Below are 22966 nucleotides of genomic sequence, written 5' to 3'. Positions count from 1 at the left end.
GTGGAGAGGTTACAGTACTTTTTCAACCATAAACAGACATAGTTAAGCAACACCACAACATTTAACAAAAAATGTTATACCTGTTAAAAGTAATGTTAAGGTGTTGCTTAGCTTTGTTTGGTTATTTTTATAAAAGGTTCTGCTACTATTCGGCGAGAGCCTTTTTCGGCGAGTTCCCTATTCGGCGATTTTTTGAAAATCCAAGACGCCTTCTGCAAATCCGACGATTGAACATTATTCAATATTCAGACATTGAATCAATGTAAATACAAACTGTTAGGCTAATTGGGTTCTTTGAATCCTATGTCACCGTCTGTCTGTATGCAAACTTAGAATATATTAGTTATTTTTGTCATCAAATTACCTAGCCTAACTAACTATATTTTTAGAAGTAGTGCTGCCAGACCTTTTTATTTTTTGCACTAAAATTTGTATCATCAAAACTACTTTATTTGATTGAACAAAGTTTATTTGAACAGAAGTAGTATGTCTGTGTTTTATTACATTTAATTATAATTTCTCTATTGTTATGTACTTTTTCTGAATCCGCATGGTCACCCTGAGCCGGTTTCTTGCAATGTTTGTTTTTCTGAGTCTTTTATGACATCACAACTGAATATTTAAGTGGGGTTGTTTTTTATTTGTGGTGTGTAAAACAATATTTGTTACTCCTACCTACCTACCATGCCAAAGTGCAGAAGCATCGCAATGCACAAGCAAGGTATCTTCAAAGATAAATTCAGTTGTTCTATCTTGATTACTTGGTAAGAAATTCTAGCTAGCAGGTGATCAGTGGCGTAGCCAAAGGGGTGCTTTTGGGGGTTGCAACCCCCCTTTGGCACACGTGTGACGTCACGAAATTGAGAATGATGCTTTCAGTCTATGCCTCTAAAACAAAGTTTGCCTAATTTTAAATAAAACATGAAAAGAGCGAGTTTAGCCATTACCAAACATTCAAATATCTCAGCTAGGAATTAGCAACAAGAAAACATAGAGACTTGTAGCTTTATTTGCGAAAAATGCCAAAGAAAACATGATCTTATTCTTTTGCTATGCCACCGGACAGCACCATTTTACAGGAATAGTCATACCCACATTTTTGTTGAAAATACTCTCAGAATGCACCAAATTCAAAGTAAGTTTTCAAAATTTTCTGGGGAGGCCCTCCTAACCCCCCGCCGCTGGGTGTCGCCATAAGCGTCAAAAAACTCTCCCCCATTTCAAAATTCCTGGCTACGCCACTGCTGGGGATCTTGTTATGTTAGTTTTTTACTGTTATCATGCACCGCATACATTACATTTGGGCAATTTCTATAAAAGCGTGCAGATTTGGGCAAATTTACGTTTTGCCCCCCCAAAATGGTTTGGTCTCGTACGGCTATGGGCCTAATGAATGATGGCTAGTTGACTGTTTTAATGACGACGTGCTTCTAGTAGCGGATCTAGAAAAAATGAAAGCAGCGCCATGGTCCACCGAAGCTAGTTTTATGAGATTGGATAATGAAAGACTTCAAGTCGGACAAAGCAAGATCAAAAATACATTTTGAAAGTTTTTCCCAGTTGTGGCAGCTTTATGCGTATTCTTTGGCTCAGATAATAATGTTTCTTTTATGACACACACTATACAATATATTTATCAAACCAAGGCAAGATTTCTGGACTGTTGGATTTAAAAGTTTCGGCTTGAAATTAAAGTCGTGTTCAAAAGCAAAGTTTGTATCGCTAGATGTAGTGCTTTTCTTGGTTCAATTCCAAGTAAGGTACAAGATGTGCTCACTGCTCAGTTATCGATCGCACCTTTTGATAATTTTTTGCCGTAATATAAACGGGAATGATTGCAACTGCGCCTTAGTTGCTGGAAAGTTACAGGAATATTCATCATCAACGAAACAAATAGTAGGCCTTTTCAGTATACTTTTATCTTTGTCTGATTTATACAAAGTGGAATTTTCTGTCGTAGCTGTGATTGAAACGAAATGTTGATTAGAATTGTACCTCAAAACTGTTGTTTCTGTTGTTTCTATAAGTAACGCTTGTTAATCATAAAACTCACAAAATTCTTTGTTGGTGCGTTACAAGACCACACGTTTTTTTGAGTGCATTGCAAGGCTAAAAAATAAGAACCACTGGGCTAATGTAATGTCTATTATACGATACATTGAGAGAATTTTTTTCCAAATCAAAACGATACAAGTTTTGCAAAGTTCTTTCTAATTTTTTTAGGGTGAGGGGGACACATGACGAAGTGCCATTACACGTGATCAAGGATCCGCTACTGTGTGCTCACAATGATCGCACATGCTGGAGCGACCTATGTTGCAATGACGACACACGCACACTCACTTTGCCATTGTAAGCAATCCGAGATCTACTCTTTGTTCCATAGATTGTAGAACTATTACACCCCCCGTGGCATTCTCCCCACACAGACCACTCTGTGAGGCGACGCTCCCCGGGGCAGGGTACGATGCAAGGACGAGAGAGGCTTCCCAAAGGGAACCATTCATAAAAGCTCCCGCTTCCTCTCTCTTGTCGTCGCTGCTCCAGCTTGCACAGCGTCTCATTCACTCTTGTACCGTCTGTTGTGACGTTACAGTGTAAGTGGTGCAGTGTGCTGCCAAGTTAACGAAGGCTGGAGAGTGGAGAGGGACTGAAACCGGTGAACAACTACAAAGTCGGTTGTCATAACTACGTGCTTTTCCGCCTTTAGACGATGAAGCCACGTTTACCTCGGCCTGGGATGATTAAGGACTCACTTAGAACGTGAGCAGGATGAGGCAACTGCACCTTACATGATACTGTATCCGATTGCCTATAGTACAATAAGTCAAATCTCACCTTGCTCCACACATGCCACCTCCATCTGCTGGGCTCCCTCTCCACAATTGTAACCGGGCAATTGGCACTCTCCCCAACCCACAAACTTCCAACTATAACAGGGCTTAGCACAGCAAGGCAGGTGTTGGGTCAACTCATGCGAACAGGGGCGTCCCAACTCCACTGCGTTGCGTATCACCTGCAGAGACATCAGAAGACATCAATTTGGAATGAATCAGATGTGTTCAGTTCGACCAAGTTGACACAGTCTGTTTGCATAATGAAATACTATGCACATTGCTAACAACGACCCTGTTTGGATTTCTAAGAACTACTACTCTGATGATGCTGACAGTGCTCCGCGCAAGCGACACAACGCGCTTTCTACGTCATTACAGTAAAAGACTAAACGAACGCTCTTACTTTTCTCATCCTCGTACGGATTCGCGACAAGCCGCAGCTCGCAGAGCAAGACGACCAAACTGACCAATCAGAGAGTTTGCAATCCAATGGACAATCCACTCTACATTGGTGGGATTGTAACGTAGACAATGTGGCATTGTGAGCGGCACACCTACACACATGGCATCATAATACCAGCAAACCAAACATGCGGAAATGTAGTTTTCCTACAACTGGTAAGACAGCATAACGCATTGAAAGTACATGGGATGTTAATTTCTTTTTTTTAAATTTTTCTATATTCTGACCTGGCTATTGAAACAGGAACTCCATTGCTCTTTATACAGTTCCCCTTCCGCTTCTGGACCCCCAAGCCGCACTCCGCCCCACCTGGTAGCGTACAAGAGCTCCACTCAGTCCATCCCCATCTGAGAAACAAGCACTGTTAGTGTAGCTGTTGTATTTCTCATCCTCGTATGGTCTTTCTACTCATCATATCTTTCTACCAGACTTACATTAACAAAAAAAGAATAAGTTCAAAGACAGACAAAATAAGTCAAAGTGACAGGTTGTAGTCGATTGCACTACAGTAGTAGACTCGCCTAAAGTAATGATTACTACGTTATGGTTTAATTTATTGTCGCTCTATAACAGCTAAAGTCTTTTAGCGACAAAGCTCATTTTTAATTTCATATCAGGTTCACGATGTCATCACATTATTACCCGACTTATTCTCACTGCGTTATGCAAGAAAGAACACAATCAGTACCGTTTTTAAAGTCTTTGGTTTGACCAGACCTGAAATCGATCTCAGATCAACCAGTACCAGAGGCGAAACTACTCGGCCACTGAGCTGGTCCTAAAGTGATGAAAGATCCAAAAGCTATCCGATTCAATATATTCACTCTTGCAATTTGACACAGATAGAAAGTAGCAACAACGTAATGTACTAATTTTACTGCATTGTCTTGCAGACTAATATAATCTAATTTCTCGCCCTCTAACAATTTATTTCAGTGCAAGTTCAAATAAGATGATGCCATCGTAAGAAATAAATTCAAGGTCTCTTTCTGATTGACTTGACCCATTGAGAAATTTTCAAAGAGTAGGTTGCCTGGAATAAGCAAAAGGCTTTTTCGCCACTAGTTGCGCTAAGCGCTGCCCTTTAATTCCCTCCACACTTCCCACAACCATGCCAAACATGCAGAAATTGATTTTGCACTGGTAAGCCATCAGAAAGGCATGTTGAAAGTGTTTTCCGTTGAAATAAGAGTTTAACTGCCAGGATCATGGTTTAACAGATCAAAACTGGGTGCTTTTGGCAAAATGAAATATTTAGGGCTCTTGAGACAGGGTATCCTATCATCTGAAAGCAAAATGGTTGTCATTTTCGAATTTCTCGTAGTCAAAACCATGGGTATCAATGCGAGAGGCTTAAAATTGTTTGAATTTTTAGCAGTTCTAACTCTACTGTACACATTGCTTGCAATAAAATATCAGGATCATAATACCAGCAATAAAATAATATCCTTTTGCAATTGCAGTTGTTTTCTTCACAGTATCAACATAATGCTTGAACGGAACTAGTCTTAATGATATTTCATCAGTTAATTCTGTAAAATTATAAGATACAGAATTCAAAGATTCAAACAGAATCCCTGCTGCTGGCCTTGCCAGATAACGACGCATCATTGAGCAAAGTACAACTTAACAAGTAAGCGAGTTTCAACAAAACAAACAAAACTCCTCTATAGAAATGATAAGGAGGGGAACACTAGTTACAACAATGATGATACAGAAAGTCTTCTCCTAAAAAGCAAGAGTTGTCTCCAAAATAAGACGTAATGTAAATTAACCTCTAGCACAACATCATTCAATCATTGCGCAGTGCTTTGCACTTGTGTAGTGGCAAATAATTCAGACCAGAATACAGCGGTATTGTTCATTGTTGCGTCTCAAAAACGATTAAAATGCGTGTTACTATTCTAAGAGCAAACATATCCACGAGTCTAAGAATATCAAAGCATCTTGCCAGCTTCAAGTCACTTATAAAATAATTTAAAGGTACTGAAAAATGAGTTGATTCATTTCGTCATAGCAAGGTATGTTCAACACTTTAGTGTTTTAGTTTGGCCAAACTTTTGTTGAATTTTACTAATTCAAGGTATTTTTGTTGAAATCTTAAATTGGCGCCGTCCAACTCCAAGTGCTCGATCGAACCCGGGTTGAGTACTGCTGCTTTCAAGTTTATTTTGTTTCCGTTTGTTAAGATATAAGAGTGCACATGACAAGCCTCAATTTCAATACGAATGTTGCCGCTATCTTAAAAATTACAACTTATTAACAATTTTACGCATTTTAGAAATCACAGTCATCGTTATATAGATATAATCAATGAAATAACTTTGTCAGGCCACCCAGGTAATTCTGAATCGCGTTCAAAATATTCTTTCAACGTAAACGCAACTACTCACGAGTAAGTGAAGCAGTTGACGTTTAGAAGGCAGGTCTCTGTCTCCTTCAAATAGGCGCTGCATGATGCATCTGCAATGACAACAGCAACATTATCGTGAAGCAAACAGCAGCGGCGACCAGTGTTCCCTCTAAGGTGCGCAACTGAGCAAATGCGCAGTACCACCAGACTATTTGCGCAGTAAAATTTCATTCTTGCGCACTTGCAATTTCCAAATTTAAAAGTAAAATGATCTTCAACATTATTTTTGGACAGAACGCTTATGCGCTTATCGCATTTATACCGTGTGCTGATGCACATGAGCATACAGTACCCTTTTGTTACATCACAATCCTTTGTCTTTGCTTCACAAACAATCCACACTCGTGGATGCAACTAACTTTATTAGTTACTTAGCTTGCAAAAGATAGTCTATTTTCCAGTTTCGACTCTGAAGACTGGTTTTACTATTTACAGTAATTACATTTTCTAAACTGAGCGAATATTTCATTCATTTTAACTCAGCATTAAAATGCTCATGCAAATTTTCTTAGAGGGAACACTGGCGGCGACTTTAAGACAAAAAAGCAGGGGTGGACCAGATTTCGATTCTGTACTTTGTTGGGGGGGGGGAGGGGGTAACTGCAGTTTCATTTGTTTATTGCAGTTCCACCAACAAGAAACAATCTTGATCGAGCCGCTGACATCTGTATCTTGGTTCAAGTTGACTACTTTGTTCCATTAAAACTGCATCACAAAAAGTCGCTTCCAGCTTGTGTTTATTGTTTATTATTGTGTTTTGTATATTCCTTGTTTCTTCGCCAACAAAACAAAATAAACTGCCTAGGTCTCAATTACCAGGGTTGGGTTGCCGCAGGACACGACGTCTCCGGGTGCGGGGTTCTCCGTTACAGCGAACACATCCATGCCACGCGCCCCATCCTGACAATACACATGCACCGACACAAGAGCCATCGCACTGACGTGCTTCGAACGTTTCATTGATTTCGCATGAACGCACATCGCCACCCGCCTGTGTGAGATAGCAGACAGCCTCTTGTGTTTGATGATCTGAACAAAACAAAATGTTTAGGAAACAAGAAAACGAAAATTGTCAAGAAAGAAATCTTGTTTCGTGCTTTGTTGCACACACAATTCCATTACCACTCTCTACTTGATTGCCTTCACCAGGTATGCAGGTTGACATTGCTCAATAAAAGAAATCGAGAAAAAAGTGGCACACAGACTGAATGAGGATTGTTGAGCAGCGATCACGTTTTGTAGAATGCAACTTTACAAACTTCTCGATATTAATATGAAAAAAAAAACAAAAAAAAAACGATACAGTAAATTTCAATTTTAGGCTAATTTGTGACTTAAAATTGTTCACAGAATAATGAAATGAATTGATCTGCAAGTCGTTACACCAAAGTTGCCAGTTTTAATTGTTCTTGTCATTTCTTTAAAACAAATATATACAAAGTATTTAAGTCTTTGTTTCATTAACAGTGATATGTTAAAATGTCGTTTCTATACGATGCAGGAGAACATGAAACAATCGCTTTAATCGATTGCACGATCATGGCATAACAAGACATGGCGTCCCTGACAAACCTGGTCCACATGCATCACCGGATCTCTGTGTATCGCATACCGTCCCATTTATTGCTACTTGGAAGTGTTGACCGCACTCGTTGTAGCACAACTCGCTTTCATACATCTGCGCTGACAAAAAGACAAAAGTCTTCTGCTTGTCCAATTCACTAGCATCACCAAACAGGAAACTGAGGTTGGTAATTCAAAAATGGCCAATATTGTTAAATTCTATTTTAGTTTCCGTGAATTGACGCGGCCTGATGCCGAGCCCAAGTCCACTGCTGCAGATGTGACGCTCTAACCACTAGGCTACCACGCCGGTGAATGTTCACAATTAGATCTTTTTTAAAACAAACTTTTGATTGATTGTAAAAAGTAAAGGTGGTCCCATACTTGATTCAAGTGTCGGGTATGAGAAGATAGGTTCTCATTGTACTAAGCCTTCGGCACTAAGGAGAGTAGGGTGGCCAGTTCCTTTCTCTCGGCCGCCTTTACTTCAGCAACTACGCCCACCCAATTTATTACACCCTGGGTAGAGGTGAGCGGTGTTTGTCAACAACTAGCATCAGCCGGGTGTCGAACCAGGATTACATGATTGATTGTAAAATTGTTTTTCTTTGATTACATTTTAAACTAAATGCTTTTAGGAAAGAAAATTGTTTTGTTTCATAGAATGATACCTCGTACCTCTCAGCGTAGTTTGCTTTTTGTGTTTATTTTACATGTTACAAGCACAAAACATCATAATATTAATTTTTTTTTTGTAATTGATATATTTTTCTTGTTTATATATATTTGAAATATTTCTTGGACCAGCTATAATTTCGATGTAGGTGCACACTGCACAGCCTACCTTGGAAAATTCAATATAATTGATTCACTATTAAGAGTAATCACTAATCAAGACGATTTTATGATCCAAAAGAAAAATTTTCCCTTAAAAAAATGTTTTTTGTTCAAACAGTATTATCATTGTGTGTCATTTCATTACAATTAAAATGTAATTTTTGGTCATCTCAAAGACGAACAGCGAAAGTTGCGTTTATCTTAAAGAAACACTCGTGACGGAATACTAATTTCAGGACTGCCCTTAATTAATTTGTCTACAAATGTGCTAAGCTGTGTAGAAAATCTTTAGTTCCCTATAAGGCTATTGTCACCATAGTTAGTCGTTTGAAAAACAAGATCAGCCTTCGTGATTTGTAAGTTAAAATTCTATTTGTTCATTTTGTTGCAGCCGAGGCTGCCAGGGACGCAATTTGAACTAACTAGTTCTAAATCTCGTGCCAATTCATGAGTAACGCATTTTCCTATGGCTCAGTCTTCGCATTATTTCTGTAAATATTTTTCGTAGTCAGTCTAGCAGACACAGCCACTCTTCGTTTCGACCCGATCAGCTAGTGTATTGGCTTGATGCTAGAAAGTTGATGAAACTTTTAACAAGCCTCATTAATCACAAGTCATTACGTTACTGACCTTCCTACAATAAAAAAATTTGTAAAATGCACTAGGACAAAACGCACCCAGGTTAATCTTAACGTTAAACGTCAAACGCACTGTCGCTATGGCAACACTGCATCACCGAGGATGTAGGAGATCGATTGTGAGGTCCAATGACCTCACTAGCCTGTGTCTTTTCGATGGGTGTCGATAACGTAAAAATCATGCAATGTTTGTCATGAGATCAAGTATGAGAGCACCTGTGCCAGATCATCGACAGCAGGACAAGGTCTCCCGCCATGAGCAGGGGCATCTACCACGTGCTTAAAGCGAACACGCAGTCCTTCTCCGCATGGTAAGAAACTGGGTTGAGATTGGTCATTTCGTACAGCTTGACAATTCCCCCATGACGACCATTCGCCCATGTGACAATCAACCGGACAAGGAACCTGCGGTTAGAAGAAACAATGTCATCACCACCGATGGGAAACTAAATTAGTGTTGTGCCAACGCTTGTGTCACAAATACTTCTTGCAAGAATGTTTGCAGGTGCTGAAAACGTTTGTTGTGCTGGTATTGAACTTTTCCGCCATCCAGATAGGGGTGGAGGTTTTTTTTTAAATCCAACTTTAACCCTGGTTTTAGAATACAACAGGACGTTCTAAGACGTCTGAAAAAAATTTGAAATTTCCGTCCAAAAACCTTTCTCCCCCTACCCTTAAAATTACTTTTCAGCCAAGTCGCTATAAGCATGTTTTGTTATGATAACACACCCTATCAAAAGAACAGTAGTCAATGCGCTAATCCTGAAGTGAACTGTCAGAAACAGAAGGTCTTGCACTCCAAGCGAGAAAAGGCAACATTAATGACTGAACAGTTTTTTCTTGAAATCTACCGTGTTACCCCCCACTAATTTTTGATGCACAAGCCAAAAATAGACACCTTTAACATCACGGTTTTTGGTTAACCTGTACACTGGTGGAAACCCAGCCAGCTTGACCCTATAACTGCAGCTCAGCCAGTCGTGGATATTGACTACCTTGACCCTATATCCATAGATGCACATTAAACTCGTTTCACAATAACAAATAGGTGGTTGTCATCACTATCTCTTCTAGCAATAGTAGCAACCACCACTAATTTACATAGATTAGGCCTAATCCTGGACATGGCCTACAACGGATCTTGTCATTAAACTTTTCAGCGTCTAAAAAGTAATTTTACGATACAACATATAACATGCTTAAACTGTTGTAGCTTTTTAAAAACATTCCACATAAATGTTTTCATGGAAAATCCGACGTTATTGAACGGAAAGTTATCTAGGACCCAAAGGTAGGCTACTTCTACAGTGGGAAAAAAGACTGCTTAGGCTAGATCCAGGCTATTATATACATATTATAAAATATTATAATATACCGATAATATGAATTACATATCTTTGATCTGAAGTAGATTTTTACATGTAGTGTATTCGTACAAAAATAATATAAGCATAGGCTACAAGAAATATTCATGCACTATAAGCCCATACAAGCACCACTGTAGAAGAGATATGGAAAACTCTGAAGGAAGGAGTCACTGAAGCTGCACAAGAAACTTGTGGTGTTTCACCTAGGCACCGATGGAGAAAACAAACCTGGTGGTGGAATGATACAGTGGAAAATGTTGTGCAGGAGAAGAGGAGATGCTTTAAGGCATGGAAGGCAGGAGGAAGCAGAGAAGCATACAACGATGCCAAAAGAACTGCTAAGTATGCCATATACAATGCTAAAACCGAAGCTGAGAAGACACTATTTCACAATGTCAACTTAAAGTCAGGGACCGTCTACAAGCTGGCTAAGCAAATGCGGCGTGACAATCAAGACGTTAGTGGTGATAAACCCATCAAAAATGATGCCGGTGAACTCTCCCTCGACGAGGAAGGAAGGAAGGTTGCTTGGAAACAATACTATGAACGACTTCTCAATGTAGAGTTCCCCTGGAACCCGGATAATCTCTCAGATGAACCATCTGTTGAGGGCCCTAGTGTACCAATCACCACCGAGATGATCGAAAGAGCCATCAGTAAGATGCGCATGGGCAAAGCTCCTGGTCCTTCAGGAATAATAGCAGAGATGCTGAAGCCAACAGGCAAAACTGGAGTTGCCTGTTGGCAGATACGAGATCTTGTAGAAGCTATTGTTAGCGAGGGTCGTATACCAGCAGAGTGGGAAGAAAGTTACATCGTCAATATCTATAAAGGTAAAGGGGATGCCCTTGATAGGGGTAATTACAGAGGCTTGAAGCTGCTTGACCAGACCATGAAAATACTTGAGAGAGTGACAGAACAATTGATTAGGCAACAAGTACAGATTGATGAAATGCAATTCGGCTTCATGCCAGGCCGAGGTACAACTGACGCCATCTTCATCATCCGTCAACTTCAAGAAAAACACCTTGCCGTAAACAAGACTCTCTATATGGCCTTTGTAGACCTAGAAAAAGCCTTTGATCGAGTGCGAAGGAAGGTGATCTGGTGGGCCATGCGAAAGCTGAGTGTTGAGGAATGGCTAGTACGGATAGTACAATCAATGTACCTGAATGCTAGGAGCTGTGTGCGTGTTGGGGATGGGCACAGTAACACTTTCAAAGTAGGCGTAGGTGTGCATCAGGGTTCTGTATTGAGCCCACTGCTCTTCATCATTGTCCTGGAGGCCCTGTCACTCGAACTGCGCACAGGCTGCCCTTGGGAGCTGTTGTATGCGGATGACCTTGCCATTATCGACACCTCATTGGAGTCACTAGTTGACAGAATCGCCGCCTGGAAGAAGGGAATGGAAGCAAAGGGCCTAAGAGTGAACATGGGTAAGACCAAAATAATGATCTCTGGCATCAACCAGAACTCCCTAAGAAGATCAGGAAAGCACCCTTGCTCGGTATGCCTAAGTGGAACCGGTAGCAACTCTATCTTCTGCACCAATTGCTCCCACTGGGTCCACAAAAAGTGTAGTGGAATTAAAGGGTCACTCAGACCGGACCCACACTACTCATGCCCACGCTGTCAGGGCACAGCAAGACCAACAGATGGCAGGCCGGTAAGCGAGGTTGAGATTGAAGGTGGCACACTTGACGTGGCAGCTGACTTTTGCTACCTTGGTGATACCATGTCTTCTGGAGGGGGATGTGAGCATGCGGCTATAACTCGGTGCAAGTCAGCCTGGAAAAAGTTTAGAGAATTTCTCCCTATCCTCACAAGCAAGCAACTTCCTGCTGCAACCAGAGGACAAGTTTACTCCAGTTGTGTGAGGAGTGTCATGCTCTATGGCTCTGAAACGTGGGCTACTTTAGCAAGCACCGTCAAGCGCCTACAACGTAATGACAGAGCGATGGTAAGATGGACCTGCCTGGTTGGGCCTGAGGACAACATCCGGTTTGAGACTCTGCTATCAAAGCTCAAATTAAAAGACATCAGTGAAGTTCTCCAATTAGGCAGACTGAGATGGCTTGGTCACGTTGAGCGCAGCTCAAGCTGGATCTCACAGGTCAGATGTGTCAACATCGCAGCACAGCGGGGTCAAGGTAGACCAAAACTTTCTTGGGAAGAACTTGTAAAACGTGACCTTGTAGCCCTGAACATGGACTCTGCCAACCCAATAAATCGCGAAGTGTGGAGGGGAAGACTTCGTTCTCGACAGACAGACAGGCCACACCCTCGACATGAGGATTAATTCATGGCCTGTATAATCTAAATTGGTTGATGATGATGATGATGATATAAGAAAGATCAAAAAACCTGTGAAAGTGTCGAAATGGATTTTACATGATATGGTAGGCCTCTATTTCTTTTATTTGGCATTTTAGCCAGCTCAATACACAATTTGAAACTAAAACTTTCTGAATTAAATTTTCAAACTGTTGAATTTACCAATGATCCAAATGGATGCGTAGTGCGATCAATGCTAGTCAAAGAAGTAGAAAGTAAGCTACCGCACTAAATTGATAAATTCAAGTGCATTGTGAAGTGTATTGTCAAGCTTTCGCCACACGCAAGTGTGGCTTCGTCAGTGACTAGACTACATATCTAGCCTATCTTATCAAAGAAAGTTTATAGTTCTGCTTTTGTAAGAATGATGGGTGTACGACACGTAAGAAGCCATACTTGTGTGGCAAAAGTTATAGATTACCCTTGGATCAATTTAATGTGGTAGCCTAATCTCTATTTCTTCAATACACAATAATGTATTTCCGGTACGGTACGCATAGTCATGCGCACATATCGAAGTGACCACTTTTAGGTGTTTTACGATGAAACCAAAACCAGAAAAACTGTTTGCGGCTGTCTTGCAACATTATTAGCGTGTTTTAGCACAGCAGCAAATAATATTTGAACGTTAATGCCATAAATATAAATTGACGTCAATGCAATTGATGTCAATTGATTTGATACGAAAAGTAATTTTCAGGATGGGGGGGGGGGGGTTGGACGGAAATTTCAATTTCAGAAATGTTCTGCTGTATCCTAAAATCAGGGTTAAAGTTGAAATTAAAATTAACCTCCCTCCTAATCAAGAGCATTAAAAAAACACGCATATGTAGACTCACCTGACAATCTTCTTCATCGTAGTCACGGTAATTGCAAAAGGAGATACGGAACATGATTCCCGTTCCTCCTTCAAAGCATCCCACGGCCCGTCTCCTCTTACCCACTCCGCAGGAGGGCGCATTGTGTACACGAGAGACATCATTAAGCTTTGAGACGACACATTCATCTGCGAACTGAGAAAGCTGCGAGAAGATAAACAAGATCAAACCAACTTGCGACTCACTGCACAAATGATTTCATAGCTTCCATGATAACCTTGACTATGACGTACAATAGTAGGATCAGTGAAGCACGTTGACCATGGGCCGATGGGCTTTACAATGGGATTGTTCGGGTAAGGGGTCGACTTCGACGCCAAATCCGGCTGACTAAACAGAACGATTGGATTAGCTTCCGCTTGACAGTTCAGTCGCTCCTTCCATTCATTGAAGGAAAAATCGCGAGGGCAGTTGATGAAACACGGGCGAGTGGCCAAAGGGATTCTTTGAACGCTCTAAAAAATAAAGTTTTACTATATGCTACGCACAAATGATAAGCATAATCATGAGGAAATAATATTGCTGAGGTGGTAACGTAATGTGCTAAGTTCACAATGTAGTGTCATGCACGCCAAGATATAATTGCATTTTTCGTTAAAAATTTGTGAATTTTCAGTTAAATAACAAAAGGATAACTCAACATCACCTGATCTACAATCAATATTCATTTTGATGCACGTCTTCTTATACTACATGTTTGTACTACTGTATTAGCAAAATCACCAATATGAAAATACAGTACTGTAAGTCCAGAAAACTTTAAGATATAAAAAAATAAATAAAAAAAAAAGAGAAACGATACGATCATAAATTTTAGTGAAAATGAACAACTTTAAAACAAGCCAAGGCCAAGACTTGGAAAACCTTTCTGCGAAATACACCAGCAAGCACAAAACACGCTCTAATAGCAAAAAAATAAAATGAAAACAATAAGTAGTACCACAGCACAATAAGATATAAGCAATTAGATTTTTGTAAAGTATAGGCTACGAGATCTTGTTACCGTTAAGCAGTAGCCATGTTTCACTGCTTCCTTGCTCTCGTTCAATGAAATGCGGTAACACGCTACGATTCTGGTCTTGACACCTAAGCACTTCCCGCCACCTTCTAATGCCGTAACCATGCCAACAGCCAGCAAGCAAGGACTCCATTTACTCACACGCCATCTGGTCAATGTACATTTTCAGAACAAGTTACAAGCTGGCGTCAAACATCCATCGAATGCTTGGCGGGCTTAATTTGTGCACAAACTACAAATCTGTGGCCAGTGGCGTACGCATTTTTCGAGGGGGGGGGGGGCATTCGAAATTCTTTTTGAAACGAAATAAAAACGAATGAAAAGATTAGTTTGCTAATACTAACCGGTAAGTTATATTGTATAACATTAGCCTACCATACCGTACTCAGCTTGCATTGACAATATATTCGTTTGCAACAGCTAAGTTACTCATTTGGCTAGATTTTGCCAGGAATACCAGATTTTTTATTGAAAACAAACAATATAATATAATACTCTTGACGTCGCAGATGATGCTTTACGTAGACGACGTACTTGGCTTACTTAACCCAATAAACCACGCGTATTGGGGTACGTTCAATGGCGTACACAGAATTTTATTCCTGGGGAAGGGGGGCATTCGATGTAACTTGATATTTTTTGACCAAGAATAGCCTAGTGCTACTTTACAGTCTGACCAAAGTTTACGGTAGGCTAGGCTATCTGTTGGTGAAATATAAACTCCCGCCGTCATTACGTACGTCACTGTATTTACGATTGAATAACCAGATCTGTGAAATGAAAAGCGTGATAGGATACCTAAAAGGATAAGTAATAACTGTAGCTTATAAAACAGAGGTTCTTAACCAGAGGTGCACGCACCACTAATGGGTGCGAGACGTATGCTTAGGCGGTGCGGGGATGCTGAATTATCAAGGTTTGTTATAATGTGACGTAAGAAGCAAAGTTGTTTTACGAGGTTTCAACAAAAATTTCGAACTGTAGGCAACTATTACTTTCAGCCAATCCTAGGAGGGGATGCGAGAACTGGTTGGTAATTTCAAAGTGGTGCCGACAAGGCAAAAGGTTAAGAACCTCTGCTATAAATCATAAATTGAACTTCTCTGTGATAGTTTAAATATCGAATGCAATTTATTATGGTACCGCACCGCACTCTAAACAAAAATTACTGCGCTCTGAACATTATATAATGAATGATCGACATTGACCACCATACAACATATTTTTGGTGATAACTAGGGCGATTTTTTTGTAAACTAAAAAATTCAAAAAAATGACTTTAATTTTGCAAAAAAGTAACCAAAAAGTAACTTTGTTCAACGAAAACAAGAAAGTGAAAGAAATAACAGCAATTTAACGTACAAAAAACATTTAAATTATCTTCAATTTGTGCTCAAATTATAGTTGCACATTCAAATTACACATATCGTCAGACTAATAAAATAATGGCGTAACTCACTTTTTGACGAAATTGAGATATTAGTGTTTTGTAGGTCACTAAAATGTGGCGCACCTGCCACATAATTTTCTAAGACCTACGTTAACGAGAAAGTGGTATTTTCGTAAAAATGTCAAATGGCCTAACTCAAACGCATGACTTAGGCCATTTTACAAATCTTTTTAATCGTTTGCTGGAAATAAAGCTTTCCTCCAACAGAGCAGATGTTCTGAAGACGATGATCTAAATTGTACAGAAATAGAGCTTCCACTTCATCACAAGTCTAGACGATTAATTTAGCACAAAATAATTATGTTTTTTCTATTATATGTATTGTAATCTTGGCCATTTCCAAGTAACTACCCTACTTGAATCAATCTGTTTTCTTTCTGTTCCTTTGAGAAGCTTCATTTTCCTAGCACTCTGATAGTGCGACTTATCAAATCACACTGTGATACAGGTCAGATCTTCTCAATGCACCGTTTCTCGGAGTCTTCTTGCACCCATGGCAGGTTTTGTAGAAAGCCATTATTGAATACTTAATTAATTCTCAGCTTAATATCACACTTAGCAACTTTATAAGCTCGTTGCTGGTTCTTCGCCATCATTTTTGAGTTTCACTGATGGGGGAAGGAGAACATAGGAAAACATAGATTTCAACACGTATGAATTGACTTTTATGTGTAGGTAAATGTGCTAAAATGGGAAAAGAGGAAAATCACTTTTTGGCAAAATTTCTCAATGACCTGCCTACTGTAGATTCCTATTACCATAGAAAGGTCACAACATACAGAAAGAAAAAAAATCTTGTACCCTGGAACTATCATAATCCAACTTCATCGGCAATACAAAGAGCTTGCTAAATCATCAGGAATACGATCATTGAGCACAGCCTATTTTAGTGAAGTAATTCATAATGAGAACTTCTCCGTCTTCATCGTCGGCTCCAGCTCGTGCCCAGCACTGGTTTGTCGTCAAATTGAATTTGGCTGTGGATGGTAATGTCGTGTGTGGCTTTGAAGGCCCAGTCTATGATGGAAGACGTGGGCAAAAGGCACTGGGAGACGATCATCATAGATCCGCTGCCAATGTGTGAAACCGGGCTGGAGGCTTCCAACTCTACCAAGTTTGCCCCCGCTACTCGTGATATCATCGCCATTGCGCTTTGTTTGGTCCTGGTCTAAATTGAGACAAAGGCCATTCGCTTGTATGGTTGTTTAAGGTGGTCGTAACTACGCGAGGGCTACGCACACACTCTTGGCCAGCTCCATGTCCACTGCGGTTCAATAAAATCGAAACGTGCAGATTCAGGGGAACTGGTTGCAACGGGATGACGGGTGCTCTGTTCATACCACGTAAGGATCAGTACGACGTGTGTGTTTCATTCAAACACAGTAATATTACCAAGGAACAATACGATGACCATATCAAGTTGAAGAATGAATCTTGAGATGAGAAGACGAACGACAAAGAGTCCGCTAGCACAGTAAAATCCGTATGGACAGTGGATTCACAGGCTGTACTTCTGTGTCCCAAAACTAATAGGCAAGCAGTGTGTACTGTAAAACCAAGCTGCAGGTACACTATTTTACACCATTCAATCTTGAATCAAAATATATTGCTCTATTTGAAATGAAACAGAAGGTGCTTTACGCAGTGAAGTATTCGCTTTCTTGGAGTTTAATCATTTCGAACGGGTAATTTCTGGAAGCCCCGGTCTGGAGGAGATAGTTATTTGGAGTGATGGGTGTGGATACCAAAATAGAAACTCTGATGTCTCTAGTGCCTACTGTGCCCTTGCATGGAAGCATGGCATCACTTACTCAGCAGTACCTCGTGGCTGGTCACACTCAAATGGAGTGCGATAGCATGCACATGGTAGTGAGCGAAAATTGGTAAACAACATTTGTACGACGAGAGAATACGAAATTACTATCCAGAATGTCAGGATCAGACCGCATCCCAGCAATGTACAGAGGATGCAACACAGTAATTTTATGAAAATCGATGGATGATGCTTGTTGAGTATCAGGCCTGGAAAGAAAGCTGGAGATCTCACGATTCATGATTTTAGAGGCCTGATTCATGAAAGCAGTGGAAAGGTATTGTACAAGGTCCCTTTATGTGAGGCTGCACAGTGAGAGGATCTGCCACAGCGGTCACAAACAAACCTAGGCGACACTACAGTAGGCTACATGGATTCCTATTTGTTTAAGCCATCTTCCAATGAAATTGAGGAAATACAATGATCTCCAATCTATGAAACATGTTATGCCAACAGGGTGCCACTCCTTTTTTGATAATTTGCCTCATCACTGATAATTTATTCAGCTTGTCTTGCCAACTCTGAACTGTTTTAGGCGAAATATGCAGATAGCATGAAATATAACTCCTATCGTTAGATTGGAGTTGCTATTAGGGATTTTTCTGTTAATTCCAGTCGTATTATTACTGTTATATACGTCACCGTTAAAAAACTCATATTGATAAACTCAAAATATCAAATGGCCTAAGTCATGTCTGTGCATTCGGAAAATGGCCTAAGTCATGCCAGCACATTATGGGATACAAAATGAAGCAAATCAAAGTATACATGCTCATTGTACTTGTGTCGACATGCTATTTTCGTTTAACTGTACAATAAATATGATAAAAACAACTGTGTAGACAGTTTTTTTCGATTATCTCAAAACAAGAAAAAATGAGTTACGCCATTATTTTATTAGTCTGACGATATGTAAAGTTTTACATTCTCTGGCAGAAAGTTTCTTTCAATCAAACACTTTAGCTGTTGCAGGGAAAACAAGTGGTTAAAAAAAAGTTACTTTAAGTTACTTTACGAGTTTTCGGGAATACACGCGATACAAACAAGCATGGGCTTGTGCAAACCTAAAATCCGTACCATAGTAAAAGATATATTAAAAGTTTTGGCATTAGGCCTACATAGATTGTAAATTCATCTTTACAGTAGCAATGAAAGATAAATAAATAAGGGAATTAGGTAAAAAGTATGCAAAATAAAGTGAACTAACAAATGAAAAGTAACCTAAAAACACAAAAAGTAACTTTTGGTAACTTTATAATTTTGGTACTACACTTCTTTTGTTAATACGTACAACTAAAAAAAAAAACTTTAGTGACAAAAAATCGCCCTAGTCATAACTTAATTTCCTGATGCGCTGGCTGCGTGCTAGAAGGGTCACAATGATTGTCAGTCAGCTGGTTCTTAGGGAAAACTGTCAACCTACAAATTACAAATAGAGACTGGGGTTAGTTGGAAAGTTTTTCTTTTAAAGTGAAATTTAAAACAACTGGTGCATAACCTGACAACTTAAAGCGGCTTCAATTATCACCTATGGTGTCCTGTATCTTACAACCAAAAATACGTATTGAGTCAATTCAGCTTTTAATAGAAATTTAAAATAAACAAACATACAATTGATTTTCCAACTAACCCCATGTCTGGGGTTAGTTGGAAAACGTCATGAGGTTAACATTTACATGTCGTTGTAAGCAAATAAATTACTTTCTTTCAAGTAAAAAAGCAATAAATTCAACAACCAATTACTTTAAACCAGGGTTTCTCATCCTGGAGGCCATGGACTCTAGTAGGCCATGAGCCTTTTTCAAGGGCGCCATTGAAAAAAAATAATTTTTTTAATTTATTTACTCTATGTCCTTTGTACTTTCCAAGTTATTCAAAGTTCAAACTAAAACCTTACAATGTGCTAAAAACAAGTATATTAGAGCTTATACTACTTTCAAAAGCACAATTTAAAAATTCAAAAGTATTCAAAACATTTTCCAACTAACCCCATCTACAATTTTCCAACTAGCCCCATCAGGGCATGACCAACAATTTTCCTAAAATATTCAAGCATGGTTCATTTGACCAAAATTTATTTATTTCTCAGTATTGTGGAACAACTACAGCTAACACACACCAAAAACCGTGTGTCTATCTTTAACGCCATGGACGCATAAGATGTTTCCCAAAGAGCCAAAAATTTTACTTCATAGCTAAAAAAATAAAAAATGTTCGCTCAAGCAGGCATAACTGGACTCAGCAAATCGAAACTAACATGGATTGTGTGTTTTGACAAACTACATCACATGGTGGCAGTAAATATTTTAAAAAGTTTTCGGGAGTTGCAAAAATGCTGATTTTTCAACTAACCCCGCTTTCCAACTAACCCCAGTCTCCCCTACGCCAACCGTTGAGAGACATTTTTCATGTTCGAAAGCGAGAGAGTAATATAATTTCTTCTATAAACTCTATCAAAATAGCATAGATGTAGGCTACTGGTTTCAATGGTTTAAAACAGACATTCCAAATGATGATCAATTGATCATCAATACAAATCCAGGTGGATGCAGCCTATGCTATGAAATGTCGAGCTTTTGTAGCAGTATCGTCACATTTTTTATTTCAAATTGCCGAAAAACGCTGCGCCAACTAAATATGAAAATGGGGGCCCTTAACAGAAGTGGACTCTCCAACCGGGAATTTTGGGAGCGGTAAATACGGCCTTGCGTAATTTGGGCTATTGAACATCGAGCTCCTGTAGCAGTATTTAAACCTTTTTTTTCATTTTCAATAGCCAAAAAACATCAAACAAACTGAAATGAGTGGGCCCCTAAACAGTGGTGGGTCTCTACGACGGTTAATACGGCCCTGCTACCTTAGACCACTCTTAAACAATAGCATGCTTCACAATCACAACAATGCTGAAAAAAAAAAATTTTTTGAAGAGGGGGGTCATGGCCGAATTCCCCCCTTACGTACGCCACTGCATGCGGAGCTAGATACAGCCAACACAAGTTGCAAAGGTGAAATAAATTACTACGTCACAAAGGCCTCCCCCAGGTTATAAAAAGGTTTGGACACAGGCCAAAACATACTCGAAGGTCGCACAATGCAGACAGGGCCGGATCTGGTCGAGGTCATTTGAACATGATCCCGCTCCCATGCTTTTATGAATGACGTAACGGTGGCGTTGCTGAAATGCTGCGCTCAAACCTGGGATATAACACAGTGAGAACATGCAGTAAGTTTTTCTATGCAGCATATGCATAATTGCATATAGCATATTAAAATAAGTAGGTAAACAAATGAAGTAAACCTTAAACTCTTTGGATAGTTGCAAAAAAGAGATTTTCTAGGTTGAACTCCAATGAAAAATCCCACCTGCGTCAAATAGGGTAAAAAATAATATTCTGGCAAAGCACGAAGAAGCTTTTTTTGGACTCGTGTCACAGGAAAAATTAAGTAAATGGACCAATGTTGCAGCTCCATTTTACCATTTCATATTTGGTGCAGCCACCACCGGTTCGGAATCGGTTGGGCGTGTTTCTCACTTTACCCAAGTACAATTTTGTTTAAAGGGAAGAGATAAAAACAAAAAAAAAGTGTTCACTTTAGCATTGCCTAAGTAATTTTTTTGGCGCTGCTTCAAGACATTTAGGATAGGGACAATGCTTTAGTTTTGTAGCTGACCAAACAATTATGAAGGACTTTGCAGTGACTCTGTTTTTGAAGTGAAAGCTCAACTCAATTTAAGTGTTAAAAGTGAATATCACGCCGTAGCCTATGTGAATATCACGCCGTATGTGGCTGATGTGCACATGTCAGCGGTTCTGAACCAGGGTTAGATCGAACCTGATGTTGAAAATAAATCAATAGCTTTTTTTTCCTTGGTCTGAACCTTAAAACATTTGACCAGGCTAACACACACAATAGTATTTCAATAAGATAAATTTATGTTATGGAACCGGTTTTCTTCCATTAGGAATCGTCAGCATAACTGAGTCGAAATAAAAATTAGCCTACATCAATAGATGTCAGCACAACTGAGTCGAAATAAGAATTAGCCTACAATATCAATAGATGTCAGCATAAATGGACCAAAAACAAACGAAAAATTACAAATTAATTAAATAAATAAAACTGTTCATGACCTCCAATCCTTCATATTCATTTCTTTATTTCTGCCTTTTCTTCTCTTCATAGTTTAAGCAAAACGCAACTATCGAATATTGTAATTTCAATTTGACTTAGCTTGAGCAAGTATAATGGCAAACACTTGAAAAAACAAATAAAATTTACTAAGCAGAGGATTATAGAAATACTATGTCGGTGAAATCTAGAATAAATGCTTCTATTACATCATCATGCTAAACTTGCAATTGTGCAAAAATTTAAAGCAATCAATGCGGCAGAATAGGTGACAAGGTTAGGAAAAACTAGAACTATGATCTATGATCAAAAATGGGAAAAACCCATTTTTATTTCGACTCAGTTATGCTGACGATTCCTAATGGAAGAAAACCGGTTCCATAACATAAATTTATCTTATTGAAATACTATTGTGTGTGTTAGCCTGGTCAAATGTTTTAAGGTTCAGACCAAGGAAAAAAAGCTATTGATTTATTTTCTTAGTGATATTGCTTTCTGTATTAGGTAGATCGCCCATTTGAGGAAGTGTCATAGTACCAGATCACCTTTTTCAGTTGGTTTTTCCCATTTTTGAACCTGTTGTTGTTTAACATCGCCAATCAACGGTTCGACAAAAGTCCTTTGAATTACTAAAATTTAACAAACACTCACAAATTTAACTTTCACATCCTGCCTCCACATCGACCTGTTCTAAGCGTCCTCTCAATTCTCATGTCAAGCCGACCTTGCTGCTTTCCCCCTCAACTTGCCTTTTCCAGTACAAATAGTGCTATTAAAGATCATATTCGAAGCTGCCAATCGTGTTGAAATAAGAAACCCTCATTGGAGTCTTTCCAGAATTGTTTGTCCGAGTTCGGTACCAAGATTCACGAGGCACTATTTATTTAATTTTCAAACCCAGAGCTTAACAGGCAATCGTCTGCCGGCAGAGCCTCGTACATCTTAACCGTCTTTGATTAAGTTGTCATGGGTTTTGCTTGACGTATTGTGCTTTGTTTTTTGAAATTATCTCGTATTGTGCTTCCGTCCATCTTGGGCACTTCCCCTCTGAACTTAATGTTTCCTCTATGAAATACTTAACCAGCGTGCAATCGCAACCATTTCGTATGTGAGCAGGATAGCAGTTTCTCGATGCATAAATAAGATCCTATTTTTGTTGTTCTTATGTTGTCTTTTTCTCTACTATTTCTTATACATGTATTTTTATTTTATTTTAAAGGCTTG

At 39.3% G+C, this 22966-nt stretch overlaps 1 protein-coding gene across 1 annotated transcript in view; it reads right to left on the bottom strand.

The window, feature by feature from the left end:
• The window catches only part of LOC145788423 (thrombospondin type-1 domain-containing protein 7A-like), a 57660-nt gene that overhangs the window by 12151 nt on the left and 22543 nt on the right, over window positions 1–22966 (bottom strand). The window contains exons 12-22 of the mRNA XM_082600191.1: window positions 20689–20806; window positions 14334–14496; window positions 13564–13785; window positions 13292–13474; window positions 8968–9156; window positions 7286–7391; window positions 6530–6742; window positions 5694–5763; window positions 3528–3647; window positions 3241–3391; window positions 2839–3016 (exon numbers count right to left, since the gene is read on the bottom strand). Coding sequence (XP_082456317.1) covers window positions 2839–3016; window positions 3241–3391; window positions 3528–3647; window positions 5694–5763; window positions 6530–6742; window positions 7286–7391; window positions 8968–9156; window positions 13292–13474; window positions 13564–13785; window positions 14334–14496; window positions 20689–20806 — 1713 coding nt within the window. The remainder of the gene's footprint in view (window positions 1–2838; window positions 3017–3240; window positions 3392–3527; window positions 3648–5693; window positions 5764–6529; window positions 6743–7285; window positions 7392–8967; window positions 9157–13291; window positions 13475–13563; window positions 13786–14333; window positions 14497–20688; window positions 20807–22966) is intronic.

The sequence above is a fragment of the Aplidium turbinatum genome, chromosome 2, assembly GCF_918807975.1.
Source record: "Aplidium turbinatum chromosome 2, kaAplTurb1.1, whole genome shotgun sequence".
In the NCBI taxonomy this organism is placed as follows: Eukaryota; Metazoa; Chordata; class Ascidiacea; order Aplousobranchia; family Polyclinidae; genus Aplidium; species Aplidium turbinatum.
This window is presented reverse-complemented; position numbering and strand designations above follow the sequence as displayed.